The sequence below is a fragment of the Mustela nigripes genome, chromosome 13 (genome assembly GCF_022355385.1).
Source record: "Mustela nigripes isolate SB6536 chromosome 13, MUSNIG.SB6536, whole genome shotgun sequence".
Classification (NCBI taxonomy): Eukaryota; Metazoa; Chordata; class Mammalia; order Carnivora; family Mustelidae; genus Mustela; species Mustela nigripes.
In genome coordinates, this window is record NC_081569.1 from 129,913,701 (window position 1) to 129,927,398 (window position 13,698).

The 13,698-nt window shown below is 55.6% G+C and overlaps 1 protein-coding gene across 9 annotated transcripts in view; it reads right to left on the minus strand.

The window, feature by feature from the left end:
• JDP2 (Jun dimerization protein 2) overlaps nucleotides 1–13,698 on the minus strand; it is a 65,524-nt gene that overhangs the window by 31,418 nt on the left and 20,408 nt on the right. For 8 of the 9 annotated variants that reach the window (XR_009399194.1, XR_009399195.1, XR_009399193.1 and 5 more), the window contains one exon: nucleotides 3,745–3,849. Coding sequence is in view for 5 of the 9 variants with exons in the window: in XM_059373711.1 (XP_059229694.1) it covers nucleotides 3,745–3,849 (105 nt within the window). In the remaining 4 variants the exon portion in view is untranslated. Of the gene's footprint in view, nucleotides 1–2,887; nucleotides 2,997–3,744; nucleotides 3,850–13,698 lie in introns of those variants that run through there. The other variant, XM_059373708.1, reaches the window with a different exon arrangement.

Consider the following 13,698-nt stretch of genomic DNA (forward strand, 5'->3'; position numbering starts at 1 on the left):
AAAAAAAAAAACATTTACCGGGGCGCCTGGGTGGCTCAGTGGGTTAAAGCCTCTGCTTTCGGCTCGGGTCATGATCCCAGGGTCCTGGGATTGAGCCCCGCATTGGGCTCTCTGCTCAGCGGGGAGCCTGCTTCCTCCTCTCTCTCTGCCTCTCTGCCTACTTGTGATCTCTGTCTGTCAAGTAAATAAATAAAATCTTTAAAAAAAAAAAAAAAAAACATTTACCCTAATGCACTTAAAGTAGAGTTCTGCTTCCCAACTTTTTTGGTAAGTATAGGGAAGAAGGCTGGTATAGCCCCTCCTGAGCACAAAAGACCTGTCTGAATTAAAATCCCAACTCTGCCACTTGAGCTATGTCCCTGTGAACCAGACCCCAATTTCCCTGAGCCCGGCAACCCAAATAGCGTGCTGGCAGGAGAGGGAGCCCCAGGCTCTAAGTCCTGCCTCAGCTGCTGTGGGGTCTTGAGCAAACTTCCAGCCCTCTGAGGCTCCAAATCCTCGCCGGAGAGTGGGGACGACCTCACCACTTTCAGGGTCGTGAGATGGAGCCCCATGTTGGGCTCTGTGCTCCGTGGGGAGTCTGCTTGGGATTCTCTCCCTCTGCCCCTTCTCTCTCTCTCTCAAATAATAAATAAATATTTTTAAAAATAATAAATGAATAAATGGCAAGAGAATTCCTCAGGTCTGTAGCCATCAACACAGCCATCTGCATCTGTGTCTTAAACCTCACACCCAACTCTGTTTCCAAGGCCAGAGGGGAAGAGAGGAGCACAGGTGGGGATGGGGATTGGGCTGGGTCCAGACAGGCCTGCCCAAACCTCCCTCCCAGACCCTGAGGCCACCAGGGACACCTCCATAGCCAAGTAACTGGCCTTCCCACTGCCCCAATCCCTGTTCCACACTGCAGCCGGAGGGATCTTTCCAAGGTCTATCTCTCTCCAACGGAAACCTTCCATTGCTCTCCATGACTGCATAATCCATCATCATAACAGGGACACTTGTGAGAGTGAAAGTGGGAGCTATTGATAAATAGGCCAGGACCAGAGGCATAAAGGGGGACTGCCCTAGACTGTGCAGCACAGAGGATGATCCTACATAGCGAGGACCGGACCGGGGGCTGCCTGTCCCTCCGTTCTCTCCCTTGTACTCTACCTTGTAGCTACATTGTAGCGATAGTGTAGCTACAGCTACACTGACATGTTTTTCAATTCTGTAACCACATCCTTAAACACCTCCTGCCTCTAACCTTTGCTTGCACGGTTCCTGCTAAGCCCCTCCATGCTGTCCTTCATCTCCTTAGCTCCTGTGCCTCTTTTATGTCTCGATAAGCAGTCTTTCCTCCGCGGGGGCTGGGCTAGGACCTCGCGGCGTGTTCTATCAGCCCGCCCGGCTTGCCCAGTGCCTGACGCAGTGCGCATGACCAGTCCCCGCTTCCGTCTGCTGTCCCATGCAGACATCACCTGCTTGTCTGCTCTGCAGCGGGTACTTGCTACACACTGCATGGGAGGAGGGAGGGATGGAGAGCTGGAGGCAGGGATGGAGGGATGGATGGATAAACAGGGGATAAATGAATTCCAGCTCCAGCACTTGCTAGCAGTGTGACTTTGGGAAAGTAATGTGACCTCTTCTGAGCTCTAGGTCAGTCTCTACAATGGGGATAACCAATGTTTATCTTACTGGAATGTTATAAGATTAAACGAGGCATGTGAGTTGTCTGCATTCAGTAGGTGCTCAGCAAATGTTCCCGGAACATGAAGGACAGCTAGCAGCATTCATCGGGCGCCCTTCACTGCACCAGTGTGTGTTCACTTGGCATATCTTGCCTGCTAACGGGCTGACAAGCCCTGGAAGGCGGGCATCTGGTGTGAGACTTCCCACTCCCTGCTATGCCCCGCCCAGCTCTTCAGGCACTCAGGGCTGGAAAGGTGGTGCGGGACCCTCCATCCGTCTTGGGGCCTGTGGGAGACCTGTGCCTTGGAACCTTCTTGAAAACTTCCAGCCCAGTGTTGGTCCACCATCTCTTCCAAGAAGGCTCCCAGCTCTTGGAGTCTAACTCCAACCTGTAACGGCCATTTGCCTACCCCAGATACTCACAGCCCACTGGTGTACACATGGCCCCATGCTGTCTGCACCTGTGACCTTGGATTTTCTCTCTGCTTGTTGCAAGCATGAGAAGAAACCCATATATTCCTCAGCATCGGAGAAAACCGAGGCCACATGAGCCTTCTGTCTCCAGCTCCCACAGGAGAGACTATGTCTGCTCCTTCCTATGTGTCCCCCATGGCAGCTGGCACAGTGCTAGGAACTTAGTACATGTCTAAAAATGTCTGTCAATGAATCAATGACTGAGTGAAAGAATGAACACACGGACGGGGCGCCTGGGTGGCTCAGGGGGTGAAAGCCTCTGCCTTTGGCTCAGGTCATGATCCTGAGGTCCTGGGATCGAGCCCCGCATTGGGCTTTCTGCTCGGCAGGGGAGCCTGCTTCCTCCTCACTCTCTGCCTGCTTCTCTGCTTACTTGTGATCTCTGTCTGTCAAATAAATAAATAAAAATCTTAAAAAAAAAAAAAAAGAATGAACACACAGATGAATGAATGAATGAATTAGAACTAGCAGAGTGTTAAGAGCAAATGCTTTGAAGTAGCCTCAGGCTTGAATCTCAGTTCTACCACTCAGCTGCTGAGGGTCCTGGGCAAGTAACTTAACCTCACCGTGCCCTAGCTTCCCCATCTGTAGAGAGATGATAATGAAGGCACCAACCTCACACAGTTATCAAGCCAACGAAGAGATAATACACTCACAGGACTCGGCACACTGCCCGACTTTACAAACGTTAGCAATGGCGGCTACCTGCTGGATCCCACAGAACAGAGCCGGAGCCACGGATACTGGTGTTACTATCACTACCTGGTAATGAACAAACGATCCAGAGTGGGACGCTGGAGACCACCAGCCTGGACTGATGAGCGTTCCTGGTCATCTTCCTTCACCGACATCTATCATTTTTGAGACATAGCAAAGGCTTAAGAGCTGGGACTCTGGTTGGGGGCTGGGGGGTGGTATGGAGAACAAACACCCTGCTTGGCACGGTCCATGTGAAAGGGTCAGGACCTGCTCTGAGGGCCTGGGCGGGGGGTGGGGGAAGGTGACCCCCTCTGGTGGTCTTCATGCATGCAGAGCTGGGTCGGACCCCAAGGTCCCTGAGGGTAGAGGCTTGGGGGGTCCCCCCAGAGGGACTGAGGGAGGAGGCTGAGGCCAGCCAGATGAGATGCGGGGCTGGAAGAGCCCCCTTGCAGCTCAGGGTGCCACCAGCTGCCTCTCTGGTGCTAGGAGACTCTCCAGGTGCCAGGAACACCGCTCCCAGCTCAGCGGCTGTCACCTACATCTTTAGCATACGCCCTAGACAACTTTGGCAGCCACCAGGGTTTCGAAATGAGTCGGCACCGTCCTAGGCCATGTGGGTCCATCAACACCAGGTCTGATCTCATAGAGGGGACTTGGCTCCTCCCAGCTTCTCTGGTCTTCCAGGGATCTGGCTGGGCGGGATCTGAGGCCAGTGGCCCCGGGTTATCTTGTGTTGGGGAAGGGGCACTGGCTGGGAGGCAGGGAAGGACTGAGGGGTAGCGGCCGGAGGGACCGATGCCAGCAGGTCCACCTCGATCCCACAGGCTTTGGTAACAAGCTCACTCTGAAGAACAACATGGGTGCCCCGGCCCACCCCCCAACCCCCACCACCCCGCTCACCCGCTGCAGAAACTCCGTCCGCTCCTTCTTCTTGTTCCGGCATCGGGCTGCTGCCACTTTGTTCTTCTCCCGGCGTCTTTTCCTCCGCTCCTCTTCTTCATCTAGCTGTGAGGGCACAGAGCCGCCGGTCAGACGTGGAGGCAGGCCTGGAGGACAGCGTCCCTCCTGACACACACAGACGGACGGACCGTCCCCCTTCTAACTCACGTCTCGGCAGAAAGTGAGCCGCCCCTGCCTGCCAGCCCACGGCTTCCCGGCTGATGAAGTGGAAACGTCTCCCAGCCGGCCCACGGATCCTTCTGGAGCAGGTGGGCAAACCCGGGAGGGGTCAGTGGCCCGGGAGAGCAGGGCGGTCGGGTTCTGCCAGAGTTCAGGAGGCTCCGAGCCTGGCAAGTCTACTCACACAGAGGTCCCTTGCCCAGCCCGAGCCTTCTGGGCACTATTTTCCAGGCCAGTGGTTCCCAGGCACTTCCTTTAAAAAATGCCTTGGTCATGAACACAGATTTCACATTCTACTCCCACGCACTTCCACCTCCCCGGGCTACCCTCCCTCCTGGTCCTTCCAGAGGCTCCCATCTACCTCCTGGTGCTCTCAAACAGACTCCCCAGTCTCCTCACCCAGCTCTGATTCTTTTCCTGTCTTCTGCACACTCCTCCTCTGACACCTACCTGCACCCCAGGATCCCAGGGCCCCCCAGAGCGCCCTGAGCTGGACACAAGCAGAGGGGCTTCCTAAGTCTCCAGCTTGGCTTGCTTCTCCCCTGGGACACATTAGAAAGTTTCCCACACATAAGACAGGGCCCATAAATGGCAAGGTAGCAATTCACAGCCCACCAACCCTGACTTTCAATGGAAGTTGCAGGTTCTGTTGTTTCCTTAGTAATAACAACAAGAGTTGCTCTTCCATGACTTTTTCTTAAATGCTTCCCACACAGGTCATGCTATCCTCACAATTAGTGAGGAAGGTCCTGTTGCTGACCCATTTCACAGTTGGAGGGACTGAAGACCAAGGCAGGGTTGGGATTTCAACTCGGATTTCTCTGACTTCAACCTTCCTGCTCTTGACTGACCACAGGCCGCACACAGCCCCATCAGGATCAGTATGATGCGGTGCCTCTCGCTGCCGGTTAGCTACCAGGAGGATCTGGAGGACACACAGGACCAGCTGGGCAGGGGACAGCCTAGAGTCAGAGGCCACTAGAGAAGTCATCGGATTGCTCTGAGCTTGCCAACTCTCTCACTTCTCCAGCCAGTGGGGATGAATCTGGCAGCCTGAGGCCTGGAACAAGGTCTCAGCCCACAGGGCTCCAGGCCAGGAAAATAAACAGCCTCTCTCCGTGCACTCCCGGCATGCTCTAGGAGCTGAGGACCCAGAGCCTGGCTGGAGACCAGCACCCACGGCCATCAGCACAGGCCTTGGTGAGGCAGCCCTTTCTCCTTCTCCACCACCTCTGAGCTTTTCCCTGACCCACGCCCACCCCTCCTGGGAGGCTGGCCGGAGAGGCTCCTTGTCAACACGGCCACACCCAAGCACCTCCCAGCCCCTTGGCCTCCCTTGAAACAGAACCAGAAGTGACAGCCCCTTTGGCTGACCTGCATCTGGGAAAATAGAAACCCGGACAAAATTGATTCCACCCAACCTCAACCTCACCCCCAGCACTGCCGAGGTAACCGTGACGACAGGCAGAGGGAAGGAACTGGAGGAAGTGGCTGGCAGTGCAATCTCCCCTCGGCCAGGAGGGTTTGCCCACAAACTGCCGAGGTGATGTGTGCAACCCGGGCAGAGTGCGGGGCTCACGGGGCCGGGGCAAGTCGGGGTCCTGGCAGGGAAGCCACTTCCCAGGAGATACAAGCTCTGTCCTCCAAGACCCCACCACCAGACCTGCACAGAGCCAGACACAAACGGAAGCTGCTCCTGCCACAGATTCGAAGGGGCTCAGTGCTGGGCATTTAAGAACTCAGCTGGGCCAGGCTGATGCCCACATGGGGGGCTGCTCCAGCCTCCCTGTCCCGCCTCATCCACCCCCTCCAGCCATCACCCTCTCTCCAAATGTCTCCCCCTTCTCCACGCCAGCTGGACCCTCCTGAGATGACCTTCCTTTCCCCCTTGAACTCTTACTCCACCTTCAAGAGCAAATGTCACCTCTCCCAGGAAGGCTCTTCTGACTCCCCAGACAGAATTAACTGCTTTGTGCTGCCGCAGCACTGAGTACCCCACTGTAAGAGTCTCTCTCATGTCCCGTCATATTTGTCCTCCCCGCTAGGCTGAAGGATGGGGGACCTGAGCAGCCCCAACACCTGACCAGAACATGGCGCTTCATACGGGCTCAGCAAATGTTAGTCGAATGAATGAGATAAAAGATGCCAGGGAAAGATGGCACGGGTTTGGATTCTAGAATTATAAAAGCGATTTATTGCCTGTGTTTGTCTCTGCATAAGCCTTTCCTTGGTGCTAGTAAGAAGCCTTTTCCACCAGGGTTGGCCTCTTCGGTCTGCCTACAGGAGGCCTTCAAAGGTTGGGGGTTCAGTCCTGTCTTCCCCAGGAGCACATGGACCACAGAGCCGCAGGCCCCTGATATGTACAGCGTGTCTGCACAGATCCTGAATAGGCCCGGACACAGTCTGGGCTGGGCAGTGAAGCTTAACCCCTGCTAAAGTCCCACGGCCCCCCAGCAGCCTTCAAGCCCACCCCCCCAGGCCTCTCCTGCACCCCTGCTCCCTCTCAGCTGACATCTCCCAATAAAGCCAGAAATGGCCCGAAGCCCCACGACCACACCTCCCCCACAGACACCGCACGGCGTCTTCCCCAAATCCTCCTGCCGCTACACAAGAGCCCTCCGGGAACATTTAGAAAACGGCAGCTGAAGTCCTGCCAAAAATAAGCAGGGAGCTGGGCAGTGCCCTCAGCCTTCTCTTCCCCCACGGGCACTCTGTGTCCCCTGCTGGGCCAGAAGGGAGACGGCCCTGCACCGCCGCCACGGCCTCCACCCTCCTCCCAGCCTTCTCTCCCCACAGGTCAAGGCTACTTTCCACGGCTCCAATGTGCCCCAGGGTCCCTCAAGCACTTGGCCGGGAGGGGGTGAGGCAGCAGACAGCGTTCTCACCACACACAGTTCAGCCCTCTAAAACTGGAACCCCAAAATGGGGCATGACGATTTGTTTTCTGCAGATACAGCTGGAATTTACGAGACTATTTAAGAGGGAGGCAGCTGGACACATTTAGAGACCCAGGAGATGGGTGCCTGTTCTCAAAGTGAGCTCTGGCTCTCCCCAGTTCCCAGGAAGGCCCAGGGCAAAGCTGTCGGTGTTTTGGGGTGAGCAGAGAGGGGTACCCCTGTGCCACACTTCTCGTTGGCCCCTGTGCCACACTTCCATTGGAGGGACAGGCTTGGGGACCCATAGCCGAGAGGGTCCTCCTGCCAGGCAGTCCCTCCTCAGAGAGGCTGTTCTCAGAGCTCTGCTGTGGGGCTGGGGGATGTGAGCCCCTGACCACGGCTGACTGGACAAGGTGTGAACGGCTGACCAAGCTGGGCTGTGTTCGCTCCTGGAAATCTGAAATCGGGCTGCTGGGCCGGGGGGCAGCCACCTTCAACCCTGGGCCCTGAGAAGCAGAAAGACCAGGATACTGATCTGATGTTCGGAGACGAGCAGAAACCGAACCCCCTGTGTCGGGACAGAAACAAACACTCAACCAGAGAGGGGCGTCGGGGAGACAAAAAGCGGGAGTGGGTGACAGAGAAAGCAGGGCCAGGCCCCGGGGTGCGGCCAGGGAGGCGCCCAGGACACACAGGGAAGGAGGCGCTCATTCTCGAGCTCACGCAGGCCCAGGGCCGCCACCCGAGACTGACTGCCTCCTTCAACGGCCTCTTGCAGGGTATCCTGTTTGCCTCACCCCGTCCAGGCAGAGAGAGAGAGAGAGAGAGAGGAGAGAGCTCCTGACAGAGAAGGTGATGACAGAGATGGAGAGGAAAGAGAGAAACAGAGACAAAGAGGCAGAGCCTTTAGAAAGAGGAACACAGACTCATGAACAGAGGTCGGCGGTTCATTCAGGCCGAGAGGACAGACAGAAAGCACATGCGGAGAATCGTCTGGATTCCACCCCTGGAGGGGCCCTTGGGTCCTGCCCCTTGGATCCCTGATGCATACCCCTGAAACTACCCTGAAAAATTCCTCTTGTGGCCTGAAGGGAGTTTGAGAAGGTTTCCGCCTCTGGGACACCAGGGTCTCTTCCTTAGGAAATCAGGTGATGCCAGATAATAATGGAGGAGCAGAAGGTGTCCCCCAGGGATTCGGTGGGTGGGTGGGTGGGGGAATCACTGCTACCCAGGAGCCCTGCTTCTAGAACACTGAGAATATGGCAGAGCTGGGAGGCAGAAGGACCTGAGCAAACAGAGGTGGGTCACCTCAGCAGGCATCAAATCTTTGGGCCTAGAAGTCCCAGGAGGCTAATCGGTCCCAGGAGACCATCTAGGACAGTCCTGTTACCCTCCCCCATTTTTACAGATGAGAAAGCAAAGATATCAAGGCTGCCTGGGAGGCAGGGACCGCTTCGGATCCAGGCCTTTTGGCCTCAGGGCCCAAGCGCCTCCTGCTCTTTGAAGGGCTGGTGGTCTCTGGCACGGCCCCTATCCCCTGGCTCTGAGGGCCATGACTATGTTGTTCTCTTTCCGATTTGGGTCTTTTAAAATAAATACAATTCATTGCACAAGGAACGCTGGATGGGTCCCGTCCAAGCTGACCGGCGTTGAGGAGGGGCCCCCCCGCCACTCCCCTCTCGCAGGCCATGTGGCTTTCACGCGGTGGCAAACTTCGCCCAGACTTGACTTTGAATTCTGATATTTCATAAGCATTTCCAAAAATATATCTGGCAGGGCCGACAAAGAGATAGGATAAGAGCGAGCGATGACGCTGTGTAACCCGGGGCGCCGGACACAGGGCCGCTCTCCCATGGACGGAGCAATGAAGGCGAGCGCAGTCAGGCAGGCGACAAGCCCCCAACACTCACCAGAGGGCCGGAGGTCTGAGAGGCCATGTCATGCGCTAGGAACCATAGCACGGACAGAGAGAAGCAGGCCGAGTGGAGACTCAGGGCATCAGGGCGGTCAGCCCCGCCTTCAGGGCCTCCGAGGCCTGTGTGCTCCTGGGCAAGTCTGGAGCCCAGACTTGAGCCCAGACATGGCCTCTCTGAGCCTCTGAGTCTCCCCGTGCAAGGAAAGCACTGAGCACTACAGCCCAAGCTTGTAACAAGGACTGAGTAATAGTCCAGAACTAGTCTAGCCCAGGGCCTGGGACACAGGACGTGTCCGCCACGTGCCAGATCTCGGGCCTGCCTTCCCAGGTGAGGTAGGGAGGCAGTGCTGGCACAGCCGGGGGCACACCCACCCCCCATGTGGCGGAATGTGGCACAGGAGACCCAAGGGGGGGGGACGTGGAGGGAGGCAGGCTTGAGGGTGCTTTAAGGCACACAAGCTGTCCGTAGCAGCCCTACAGCCTCCATGTTAAGCCCCAGCCAGGCACACTAGGGTCCCACACCCCCCACAGGAGCCACACGGCACGGAGGAGCCACATTTCAACACCAGGGACCCACGAGCACCCTGGGAAGTAAACACCCAAATACCAAACATACCAGACATTCCCCCACATAAACACGGCTGCGCTGAGCCCAGGCTGCGGTTCCTCGCCACTCCCCTGTCCAGCCACGCATCCACACACAGAGCAGGGCAGTTCAGGGGCAAGACCTCTGCAAGCCAGCAGGGCCAGGCCCACAATCCTCCTCCTCCACAATTCCTCCTCCCCGGGGGGAGGAATGAGGAAACCCCGGGGGCCTCCGTCCAACACCCTGGCTGACCCCACCACCCCCACCCCGCAGGGGCCAAGCCCCCCTTCCCATCAGCATCTCTCCAGGGCCCGAGCCGCTGGAAACCTTCTGCCCTCCTCTCCTGTCTTCTCCAGCAAGCCTCCCCCTCTCTCAACGGGCCGTAGTCTGGATGTCAGCTGTGAAATCCTGGGCAGGGCCGTAAGAGAAAATTCAAGCCAAATGGTCAGTCTAAGGCTCGAGTTGCAAACTCTAGTCACCTCCAGGGGCCAAGCAAGGAACCATTAGTGAGGGAAGAGGGCTGGACGGGGCTGGGGTCTGCAGACAGGAACACCCCAGCTGGCCCCACACCGGCTGCATGGTCTCAGCACGGACAGATCTTCCAAGTTTTCAAGGCTTGCTGAAAATATGAGTTTTTAAGTAAAATCTTCCAGTTTTCAAAGTTGGCAACAAATTCCATCTTGAAAAGAACACTTTAAGGGCTGAACTTGTGTGGGCAGCTGATTTAAGGACCCCCAGCAGGGGACAGACTCCGGCAGGGTGGGTCCTCAGACACTTGGCTCTAGTCACGGAGATGTCCCCCTCCAGGACCGTGGGCCAGTTTCTCTCTCCCATCCTCTGGCTCATCTTTAATAAACACAATATTGCCTACTTCTTGCTAACCTTTAACACCTTTCTTTGCAAGGGGGGTTTTAGGGGCGGGCGTCTCTCCCAGGCGAGGAAACAAGGCAAAGGTCAGCCCAAGGTTGCCAAGCCAGGAGTAGACAGGGCTCCGAATCCATGACGTCACACTGCCTTCCGACAGGGGGCTGGAGTCAAAGCTCCCACAGGCCGCAGCCAGCTCTGACGTCCCCGGGTTTTTACTCCCCCAGCCTTCAAGAGCAGTGTTGGTCTGACTGAGGGGAGAGGCAGGAGGATGTGGGAAGGATACCTTTTCCCTTTTAAAAAGTTTCAGAAATAGTCACTTCACAGACTCTTAGAGCCAGAAAGGGGAAACCCCTAAGCCAACCCCTGCATTTTATAGATGAGAAGACTGAGTCCCAGAGAAGGGAGTGGTTTCCTCCAAGACTCACGCTCGAGGGTAGGGCCTGGGTCCTCACGGATGAGTCCAAAGGATGCTGCTTGCTCAGCTCCCCCCTGCTCCCGGGGCCTTCTGGCTCCACCTGACTCCCTCTTTCTAGAATTCTCTGTGCTCTGGAAGCACAACCCTGACCTCGTCTGTCCCTCTTCTACTTCTCTGGCCTCTCCTTTTCTGTCCCTTGCCCAGGACCCTCTTCCTCTCCCCTTCAGGCTGATGTCTCCCAGGGTCCCACCCCTGGCCTGTGGCTTTTCTCACCCCACGTGCACCCGCCACAGATCACTGTGCTTTCGACCGCCGTCTGTGTACGAATGCCAACCGGATCTCTGGCATGAGGCCAAAACATCCAGCTGATGGTCTGGGTGTTCAATCTGGATGTCCCTCAGCCCCTCAAAGTCTTTATCCTTGATGAGCTACTTCCTCCTACTCTTGCCCCAGGCTGGCACCGTGGCCTACGTGCTCACTGGACGGAGACCTTCAGGCCTCCAGGCTCACTCATGTGAGTGAGCGTCCAGTTTTGGCTACCCAGGCCGTCCCACTCTACATCCTGAATCCTCCTTTTCCCCATTGCCACTTTCCAGGCCTTCCTTCCGTCTCTCTCTCTCTCCTAGACCTCCTAGGAGGCCTCCTGACCCTGCACAGCCCTATCCTCCATCCCAGCCACGGGAGGGGAATCTTTCGAGAATGCAAATCTGACCCAGTTACCGGTCTTGGGTCCTCAATTTTCTTGCCCAATTGACATTCGATTCAGGATAGAGCTCAAGCCCCTTAATGTGTCAAGTAAGGGAGGCTTTGACTTGGCCTCATGAACTCTGGTCTCAGCTGCCATCTGTTCCACCCCCGCCCCCCATGTTACTGCGGCCCTGACCCTCTCCAAACCCCACACTCTGCAGGCCACATGCCTTTGCTGTCTCCTTGGCTTCTTCTCACCCTGGACATTCAGCTCAAGCATCACCACCTACAGGAAGCCCTCCTTGGTTCTCATCCCTTCCAGGCTGAGGAGGTATCCTTTTGCTCTGGGCTCCCATAGAACTCTGAGCTTATCCTGGACCCTGTCATGCTGTATTGTGACCTTAGTTTCTGCTCCCCTCCTTGAAACTGGGAGTTCTGTGAGAGCACAACGCGTGTCTCGTTGGCTTTCTGTGTGCTCTGCACCTCGCTGAGTTTGTGGCCACCCGGAGTGCTCACTAAATGTTTGCTAAAAGGAGGCCTGATCCACAGAGCTGGTGACCTGGGCGAGACTCCTCACGCCCGTTCCGTGCCCTCTCCACTTCAGCCCGGATGCCCCCATGGCCAGGCTACAGCAAACACACCCACCTAGGAGCAAACCCACGTGGTGGGTGCCGGGCTCACTCAAAGCATCAAGCCAGCCCAGCTAGCCACCAGGTGAAGGCTCTGAGTGAGCAAGAGCTGCCAGGGGCAAGGCCTCCACCTGCCAGGATGACTCACTCGACTCCTCTGGCTGCAAGCGCAGGTGGGAAGGCACCCGCTCAGCGCACTCGCACTCGCGTCCACAGGAAGTGGTGGGGAGTGGCGGGGCGTGGCGGGGCTGCAAAGTAAGCCCCATCCTGAGGTTCCGGAACTGAGCAGACCTAGAGATCCTAGCACCCTGCGGCACCCACAGGCCAGGAAGCTCAAGCTCAAAGAAGGGGAGGAAGTCTGCCTCCGTCCCCGGTCAGATGGTGGCAGGACCCATCTGAACACCACCGCTTCCTAAACACCTTCTAGAGGGAGGGAACGCTTTCTTTTTGTACTGAAAGCCTGACGCTGCTGCCATTGTTGGGGCATCAGAGCCCACGGTGGGGGGAGGGGGAGGGGGGGCGTTTAGGGCAGGGTGGGGAATCAATCGCAACTGAACTGACTTCTCAGTCTCCACACATCTCAGCAAGACAAAGCATCCCCCTGACCTTGGTCCTCCCAGCCCCCTGTCCTTAGTAAGAACCTTCTCCTGGGTTAAGAGAACCTGGAAAACAATAAGCTGCTGAGGCTTGGGGCTGGTTTCTATGAGCAGAATAGGAAAGGGCCATTCTCTCAGAAAGCAGCGGAGAACAGCCCGTTTCCACGCTAAGAAAAGACAGCATTGTGTTTGGAACAAAGCCTGAACAAGCCAGCTGGGCAGGGTGACACCCATTTGTGGATGGTCCTGCCGAGAAAAGCACAAATGCTGTTCCTGCAAAAGGGAGCTAGGGGCCTTGAGACATGGGAAAAATCACCTTGGCCAGGATGGAGAGTCTAGCACTGAACAGAAAGGAGCTGATGATTGTCAGGAAAACCTTTTGCTAGAGAAGAGCTATTTGAAGAATGATGGCTTTTGTTGAAATACGTCTTTTTCAGGTCTGTTTCATATTTATGGTTTGGTGAGGTTTCGTTTCCCACGAGGCCATCAGTCAATTTTCTTGCCCAATTGACATTCGATTCAAAAGATGAGAAAGGGAGAGAAACAGTGGCCCCCACAAGACTCTCCCCACCCCCCAAAAGACTGGTAAGGAGCAGAATATATCTGGCAGGGAAAATCAATTTTCTCGAAAAGAGTTAAAAACACAGTTAAAACCAATTCTTTAACAACAGCAGTGTAATATGCCTTGATTATACTGGGGTTAAAAAAAAAAAAACCAAAAACCAAAAAAAAAAAAAAACACAGACAAGAGCTCCTGCAAAATGACTACCTACAATTAAATGAAAATGCAGTTGTTGCAAAGAATTTTCATGAGCAGAGCTGTTCTCAAAGTCCCGAGTTGGCCAAAGTAGTAGAACGTTTCAAGTACCATCATCCTATTAAAGCCTTGGAAGTCATTTGTCTTTCATCATGAAGGTGAAAATCAAGGTCCTTGGCTTAATTATTCTCCACCAATGCTGTTCGGTTTCATCTGTATGCAGGGTGTGCAGCTAAAACACGGATTTCAGCCAATTTCTTTCAGGCATAAGGCATAGATAACAGACAAATCACTGAGCAGAACAGGCGACCTCTATTTTGCGGGTCCTGAACTCTGGCTAATAAAAATCCCACCCAGGTGACGCGACCAGATGAATTCACAGCCAGGGATGCCTTGGCCCGGAGGAT